Here is an 8,744-nt window from a genome sequence, read left to right as displayed (position 1 = left end):
TCATATTCAGCAAAAAGCTACCAAATGATGCTACAAGGCTCAGGTGTAGGAAACTGCAAAGACTTCAGAGTTGCTATTATAAGCATGTTCAATGAATTTAAAATACAAATAATTGCTGGGTGCAGTGGCACATGCCTGTAATCCCAGCAGCTCAGCAGGATCACAAGTTCAAAGCCAGCCTCAGCAAAAGGAAGGCGCTAAGCAACTCAGTGAGACCCTGTTTCTAAATAAAATACAAAATAGGGCTCAGGATGTGGCTCAGAGGTCGAGTGGCCCGGAGTTCAATCCCTGGTACCAAAAAACAAATACCAAATAATTAAAGGAAAACATGAAATCTATGAAGAAATTGGGAATATAAAGAGAAATAAAAACCTTAAAATGAAAATCCTATGGTTGAAAACTCTAGTAACTGAAATGAAGATTTTGCCACGTGAGCTTGTCTTGGTGTGTTCAGGCCGCTATACTAGAAGAACAGTAGAAACTTAAGGCTCGCAGTTGTGGAGGCTGGAAGTCTATTATGGAGGCACCAGCAAATTCGCTGGCTGGCAAAGTCTGTTTCCTGTTCACAGATGGCACCTTCTTCTTTTTTTTTTTTTTTTTTTTTAAATATTTTTAAAATGTTGATGGACTTTTATTTTATTCATTTACTTTTATGTGGTGCTGGGAATTGAACCCAGTGCCTCACACGTGCTAGGCAAGCGCTCTCCCACTGAGCCCCAGATGCACCTTCTTGCTGTGTTCCCACCTTCTGGCGAACTTTTGGGTCTCTTCTATAGGGGCAACAATCCCGGTCACCAGGGGCGCCACCTCCTGAGCTGTGCACTTGCACAGTGCACACCTAACACTGATGCTCTGGGCCAGGTTTCGACGACGTGGTTTCTGGAGCAGACACATTCAGACCTCAGTGCCCACTTACTTGGGTTTCCTGTTATATGGGGCCAGACTCACTGTAATGGATGCAGCAAGCATGTAAATGAGGGAAGCTTGGGAGAAGCAGGTGGAGGGAAAAGAAAGGGGAGTCATGAAAGAAGCTGGCAGTAGGGCAGGGGAGAGAAAGAGGGAGGAAGAGAGGGAGGGGGAGGGGGGAGAGAGAGAGAGAGAGAGAGACAGACAGACAGACACAGGCAGACAGACACAGGCAGCTCAGGCCCAGCCCAGCAGCCACTCTGAGGGTGTGTGTGGCGGTGGGGGAGGACGTTAGTTCTACTCCCAGAATTACAAAGCAAGTGAGCAGTTCAAGACACCTGGCAGGGCAATGTGGTGGAGTCCCCAACCCCCCAGGTCCAGTGGGTCTTTGCCCCCATGGCACGGTGGCCTTTTCTATGTAGCACGTTCACAAGCCCCTAGCCAACTCAGTGGAGCTGAGTGGGCAAGAGCTCAAATACGATCTGGAAAGCACATCCCTGAGGCAAGGGGACTGTGATGTGGCTTTGGCAGAGGAGCAAGCTATTATCAGGAATAACTGCCAGTTACACACTCCACCGCTCCTGGCCTGGAGTCTGAGATCTCGGCTCTGCTAGTGAGAGGTGACGGGTGCTGGTGCATAACTGGGCCTGGCCCAGTTGAGGTTACTGGGATCAATACCTTGTTCCAAATTGCAAAAGAAGTCCCCAAGAGTAGGGGAAGAAATTTTGCATTGGTGGGCACGTAGACTCTGGGGAGCTGGGCGCTCAACTCTGGCACTGATCTTCATCCACGGCTGAGCGGGAGCCCAGGAAAGAGGACTCTGCGGCCACACCCCAGTCGAGGCCAAGCTCTGACAGGTAGCCAGCCGCCCCTGTGTTCCCTGTTCCTCCTGGGTACACCCGGATGATGTCAGTCCCTTTCCCACAGGGATGCAGAGAAGCCAAGTGAGGGGCCCACAGAAGGGGTCAGTGGGCACCCAGCTGTCATTAACCACTGTCACCATCTTTTAGTAGAGTCATGATTTTAAACACCAACCTCATCTTTCCTCCAGGCCACCTGGCTGTCCTTCAGCGCTCCTGCCTCACACCAAAATGTGGGTGGCTGGACCACCGGGAGCATCCCCCGTGGGTAGTGCCAGGTCTCATGCTGATGTCAAATATCTAGGGCACATTTTGCGAGAATGATTTTATTTTTAAGCATCGTATATACATTTATAAGTGCATATCTGGTGTGTTCTATGTACACAGATTAGGCAGCTCTTCAGGGACAACATTGAGTGCCTACTGAAAAATAATTTTCTACAAGAGTAAAGTGTGGAAGATCACAGACCAATTTAGGAGATTAAAACTACACACAGACATAAAGAGCAGATTTGGCTCCAGCTTGGTACAAACCCTGGCATCTTCCTCCACTGGAGTGGAGATGTCCTGGCCACTGAGGGGTTGATGGGCCTCCAGCTGCCACCTCCACAGGGCACTTAGTCTCCTTGCCTCACAAGAACATCAGAAAGATCCTCTGTTCCTTCTAGCTTTAGGTTCTGAGGGAAGATCAAGCCAGATGTTGGTATACTGAGAATAAAGAATCATGAAATAAAATCTAATTGCAGTGACAAGATCGTGATTACAAAAAACAAGGTCTGTCCCACAGTCAGAGGACAATTAAGCCACGGCAAGTGTAATTTGCATGATCAAGCTGGTTCCTGGTCCTTACCACCTGCAGGGGATAAAGCAGAAAGCCAGCTTTCTCTGGCTCTGGTTCCTGCAACACCATCACTGCAAAAGGCCCATGATCTGGGCTACGCACCTTGAAGGAGCCGAGAGAAGTAGAAGGGAGGCCACCAGGACCTCCTCCAGCGCCCGCTGACGCACAATCCGCCTCTGCCTCAGCCGCGGCAGCCGTCCTGCTCCCGTCTGCACAGGCCACCCCAACTCTCCTCCCACCCATCACCCACCTTCTCTCACCACCACCCCAGACAGCTTTTCCCTCAGGCCTAAATAGCTGTCCAAAGCCTTTCCTACCTAGTGTCACTAGCGTCCCTGCCCCTGTGCACTAAGATGCGGAGCTTAGATCACACCTTGCAGGATCTCAGCTCAGCATCTGCAAGTCACTCAGGTTAAGCCCACCAGCCAGCCCTGGAGGCAGAGGGCCCAGTCCAAACCCGCACCCCGAGCCCCACCACACTGTGTGTCTGAGGGGAGGCTTTACCAGGGTGGTAGATGAAGAGTCCAGAGGCAGAAAGGCTAGAGAACAGCCAAGGTCACGCTCTGCTGTGAAGGGTTTTGAGAATGTTCCTCTGGGTATCTCTAAGCTCTGAGTTATCACAGACCCTACGGACTACCGTTGTAAATGTCACGGCCAATGTTACAAACTTAATCTCAAAAGTCCAAAGCCAGGCCCCAGCACACTGCACAAAGCCTGGGGAGGGAGCAGAGCTGGGGGCAGAGCAGTGGAGGCCGCAGCGACCCAGTCAGAAGTGCTGCCCGCCGTAAAGCTGCTCTCCAGGGAAGGGCAGATTTCTGGGCAGACGCTCGACCTAGGACTGATCCTTGGACTGGGGCAATTGGGTGAAATCAGTAACACTCTTGTGTTTTTGAGATGGAGTCTCACTATGTTGCCCAATTGGCCTCAAACTCCTGAGCTCAAGCTAGCCTCCCCACTCAGCCTCCTGAGCAGTGGGGACTGGAGGCTGCTAAGCTTTTTAATGGGACTCAGAAGGGTTTCTGGGCCTGGGAGGCACCCTGGGCTCTAGGATCCTGGGTGCTGGAAGGACACATCCAGTAGATCCTCAGGTGCTTCCCTCCAAGGAGACAGGCAGGATGAGATTCTAGCCCCGCCTGACCAGCCCAGCCACGACGCTTTGCAATGTCAGACAAGTGGCTTGCTGCCCTCAGATGGGGAATCCTCCTCAGAGCCACATGCAGATTTCTTACTGGAGAAATGGTAACTATGTATCTGTTGTTTTCTTCACAAGCTTCCATCTGATATTAGATAGCTCAGAATGTATCAGGACCACACGGAGAACTTCCCGGAGCACCTCCCACAACCTGGGGCAGATCCAGTGTGACTGCCACCCTTCCCTTCACAGGCTTCTGAACAGGACACAGCACCTCTCCACAGAACCAGTTGCCATCCGCTGTATTCCCACCCAGCAGCCATGGGAGTTCAATGCTCCCCGGGTGATGGCCATCCACAGGGGCTGGGTGCATCATCAGTCCCTCTTGGGAGCTAAGCTGGGTTCTTCTGTTCAGGCCTCAGTTTTGTTTTGTTTTGTTTCTGAAGTGTGGGAGACTGAACCCAGGGGTGTTCTACCACTGAGCTACATCCCCAGCCCTTTCTGTGGTTTGAGTCAGGGTCTCACCAAGTTGCCTAGCCTGGCCTTGAAGATCCACCCACTTCAGCCTCCCAAGTATCTAAGATCATTCATGGGTGTGTACCCTGCACCCAGCTCAGTGGCTATGGAGCAACAGGCAGCACTGCTGGTTAGCCCTGGAGACAAGCAGGGCTCAGGCCTGGCTCAGGCTCTCCTGAGCTTTTCCGGTTCTCCACTTGAAACCACAACTAGCTCTGCCAACTGGATAGTTTCCTCTTCAGTGAGGTCGTGAGCTTAGGAATGGGCAAGAGAAAAACAGGCCCAGACTCCCAGTGGTGGTGCACCTGGGGTGGGGGCAGCTGCATTACCAGGCACCCCGACCCTAAAGGGGAGCTCTCTCTGGCCTGGGCACGGAGCCAATCCTCGAGGCTCATTTCACGAGGCCAAAGGTCACATGTTGGCATGCAGGAGAGCTTGGGTGCCTCCTCCACACCCCACTTGTGCTGTCATTCCACTAAAATCTAACGGCCCCTCTCAACCACACTTCAGTGTTCTGACCAGCACCACCCTCCAGGGTCCACCACTCCCTTGGGCAGGGCACTATCCTAAAGGAGGTTTAGAGGCTGAGGTGGTGGGACACGAGGACACCTGTGGCACCCCAGCCCAGGAGTGGTGTCACCCCACATGCCATGGCCCAGCCTATAGCCCTGGCCATGCCAAAATTCATGGGTGTGGACCAGCTGGCAGGGGACCAGGATGCCAAGGGTCCAGCAGTGCCCAAGCTGTGGGCTTGAGAAGATGGCACCCTCTGCTCTCGACTCCCCAGCTGCCTAGCTGCAGCCGGTGTGGCACAACCAGGAGCCTGCCACGCTGAGCCAGGGGCACCTGAGAACCCTCTGCTTGTGACAGAGCTCCTTCCCAGGCCTCCTCGCTGTGCTCAGCTCCACTCTCCTGGCCATTCCCCCATGTTTGCCCCTTCCTGCGGTGGCTTCCTGTCACTGTCACCATGTTTCTGCTATGTCTTCCACATGTCCTGACTCTGGCTCTGAGAGGGGCTGGCTTTGAAGTGTTTAACGCCCAGTGAAGGACAAAGCATTTATGTTCCTGGGGACAGGGACTGCTCACGATTTCATCACAAGACTTCCCCATTTGAGCACTGTTTCCACTGCAGGTCAAATCTGATGGCCTTTTGTGTGGATTCAGGTGTCTGGTTAACCCTCTGAATTGAAGGCGCGGTGTAATCAGGATCCCCGACCGTCGCCCATGGGAGAGCTCATGAGAAGCCCCCCACCCCCACTCCGCGTCACAGAAACAGCACACTCAGGCTCTCCGCGCTGCGCCGGGTGACCTACCTTCTCATTGGCTAAGTGCAGGAGGCAGGCAAAGGCCAGAGGTATAGAGAGGTTCTGGGCCATGAGGGGAGGCAGGCTGGAAAAGAGGGGCAGTGTTTAGTAGGTCCCTGCTCTCCGTGGGTAGGAACGACAGACAGATACGATGACAACACTACCGAGACCCAGAAACATGTCAACTGCATCCTAGAAGCAGGTTTTCTAGTTTTGTATTTGGAAATAAAATATCTTCTGTCGCACTCCAGCCACTGGCAAGGAGAAGGGGCTTTTAATGTTGGTTTCCAACGTGGAGCGGACGCAGCAGCTGCTATGGAGAAACACCCATGGCAGGCTGTGAGCAGAGGGCCTTCCACAAACTGCCCCGCCAAGCACTCAGCCCCTGTGGGCCCCCAAGTTTGCCAGCACACACCTTTTCTGCAAGTCCCTTGTGAGCCCGCTTAGCATCTTCTTGTTAGCCACTTCTACAAAGGCCTCTTCCTTTCTGGTTTCACTATGGTTTGCCTGACAGAAGAAGCATATTTAGAGATCAGATGTTAAAGGCTGGCTCACTTTTTTTTTTTTTTTTTTAAATTTTTGTGATATGGCGGGGTATGGAGTCCAAGAACTCATACTCTATCGCTGAGCCATATCCCCAGCCCTTTTTATTTCTCATTTTGAGACAGGGTCTCTCTTAAGTTGCCCAGGCTGCCTTGAAGATCCTCCTGCCTCAGCCTCCCAAGTGCTGGGATACGGGTGTGCACCACGGTGCCCAGCCATAGTTTGGATCTTAATGTTCACCCGAAGGTCAAAGTGTTAATATTCCCAGGTTCACTCTACTGGATATGGTGGAGACTTTTAGAGGGGGGCTAGTGGGAGACCTTCAGGACTTTAGGACATGCCTTTGAAGGACACTGGAATCCTAAGCCCTATTCTTTCTCTTGTTCACATTCCAGCCACAAGGTGAGAGGTCTGCTCCACCATATGCCTGGCCCTGATACGTCACCATGACCCAAAGCAATGGGGCCAACCCACCGTGGACAGAACCTCTAAAACTGTGAGTCAAAAGAAAACCTGTGTCTTCACAAGTTGATTATCTTAGGCATCTGTTACAATGGTGAAAAACTGACTAATACAGTGAAACTTTTGGATATATTCACAACTACATACATTTTTCACTTCTCAGCAAGGAGAAGGTATGAAAAGGAGGCTGAATTTGTATGGTTCAGAATATTCCCTGAGCAAGCAAGATCCAAAAGCGGAGGAAAGCAGACTAGCTGAGAGTTAAACTGACCTGGACCAAGTTAATCAAGGCTTCAACTTGGTCTCAAGGAGAAACAGAATCTGACAGCATAAGTATTTTTCTACTACTTTCCCACCAAGAATACATTCCCTAAATCAGAAGTATAAGATCAGGGATGGGGCTGTGGCTCAGTGGTAGAGCTCTTGCCTATCATGTGTAAGGCACTGGGTTTGATCTTCAGCACCACATTAAAAAAATAAATAAATAAAATAAGGGTATTATGTCCATCTGCAACTTTAAAAAGTATTAGATCAAAATAGTGAATAGCACCTGAAATATGGTTATGATTTATCCTCCCAAAAGGCCACATTTCAACCTAAATTGCTGCCAGCAGTGAATGGATGCTCATTTGCTCCTCTTGGCAGCACTGGTCAATGGCTACACAGTGCTATGTGACAGCCACATCCCAGGGGCCAGCTTGCCCTCTGAACTGTCTTTTGTGTGGCCTGCTTGGGTCCACTTTATTCACAGGTATGAGGTCTTCCCTGTGCTCTCAGTGCATCTCTGCCGTGAAACCACTGACCACTCCCAAGCATCCTGGAGCCACAGATGTCAGCCCTCCTGCCCATAGGCTGGGCTCCTAGAGAGCCACGGAGCACCGTTACCTCTGCGTCTGCCTCCTTACTGGAGAACTCTGTCAGCAAACGCCACATGTTCTGCTTCAACTTCTTCATGTCCATCTTTTTGGCAGTCTTGGCATAATGAATTTCAATTTTATTTACCTGAAATAAGCACATGACAAAGTAAAACTAAGCAGAAGATAAAAACATTTATAAGCTGGGCACAGTAGAATATGCCTGTAATCCCAGTTTCTTGGGAGGCTGAGGCAGGATTGCAAATAAATACTAGGCCAAACCTGGTCAACTTAGTGAAACCCTATCTCAAAAAATAAAAAGGGCTGAGGGTGTAGCTCTGTGGCAGAGCACCCCTGGGCTCAATCCCAGGGCGGGACAAATTTACTATCAGTTTACTGCAAAATAAGTCTGATAGCCAGGCATGGTGGTGCAAACCTGTAATCTAGCGGCTCGGGAGGCTGAGACAGGAGGATCATGAGTTCAAAACCAGCCACTGCAAAAGCAAGGTGCTAAGCAACTCAGCAAGACCCTGTCTCTAAATAAAATACAAAATAGGGCTGGGGATGTGGCTCAGTGAACGAGTGTCCCTGAGTTCAATCCCTGGTACCACCTCCCCCCACCCCCAGCCAAGGGGGAAAAAAAAAAACCCACCAAGTCTGGTGTTCAAATAAAGCAGGAATCCAGTTTTGCCTAGTTATAGAGTCCTCTTTGGACACGGTAAAACCCAGTCCCTCAAGTCAAAGCCAAATTCTTTTCAATCAAGACTAATCTACATGGGTAGACACATAAACAACATGATAAAGCAAGGGAACAAATCGCCTCAAACAAACAGAATCCATTGACACCACCATGGAAGAAATGTCAGGGAAGGAGTTTACAATGTATAGAGTTAAACTGGTCTGCAAAGTAAAGGATGGTATAAGAAATGAAATCAGAGAGAAAATACAGGAAGAGAAAGATCACTTCAGTAAAAAGGCAAAGATTGTGGAAAAAAAAAAATCCCCCCAAAACAAAAAAAGCAGAAATCCTTTTGAAGGAAGGGATTTGAAGAAAACCATAAGCCAAATTAAAAATTCAATAGAGGGCTGGGGATGTGGCTCAAGCGGTAGCGCGCTCGCCTGGCATGCGTGCGGCCCGGGTTCGATCCTCAGCACCACATACCAACAAAGATGTTGTGTCCACCGAGAACTAAAAAATAAATATTAAAATTCTCTCTCTCTCTCTCTCCTCTCTCACTCTCTCTTTAAAAAAAAAAAAAATTCAATAGAAAGCATTACCAACAGACTAGACCACTGGAAGACAGAACCTCAGGCAATGAAGACAAA

At 50.2% G+C, this 8,744-nt stretch overlaps 1 protein-coding gene across 4 annotated transcripts in view; it reads right to left on the bottom strand.

Annotated features, from left to right (window-relative positions):
- Window positions 1–2,082: 2,082 nt before the first annotated feature.
- NCAPH (non-SMC condensin I complex subunit H) overlaps window positions 2,083–8,744 on the bottom strand; it is a 43,024-nt gene continuing 36,362 nt past the window's right edge. For all 4 annotated transcript variants that reach the window (XM_081264988.1, XM_081264989.1, XM_081264987.1 and 1 more), the window contains 4 exons: window positions 7,450–7,566; window positions 5,975–6,066; window positions 5,569–5,644; window positions 2,083–2,443 (listed from right to left, as the gene is read on the bottom strand). In XM_081264988.1, coding sequence (XP_081121114.1) covers window positions 2,384–2,443; window positions 5,569–5,644; window positions 5,975–6,066; window positions 7,450–7,566 — 345 coding nt within the window. In that variant the 3' untranslated portion in view covers window positions 2,083–2,383. The remainder of the gene's footprint in view (window positions 2,444–5,568; window positions 5,645–5,974; window positions 6,067–7,449; window positions 7,567–8,744) is intronic.

This window comes from Spermophilus citellus (genome assembly GCF_964194105.1).
Source record: "Spermophilus citellus genome assembly, chromosome: 13".
Lineage (NCBI taxonomy): Eukaryota > Metazoa > Chordata > Mammalia > Rodentia > Sciuridae > Spermophilus > Spermophilus citellus.
The sequence above is the reverse complement of the archived record's forward strand: the minus strand, read 5'-3'. Positions and strand labels throughout refer to the sequence as shown.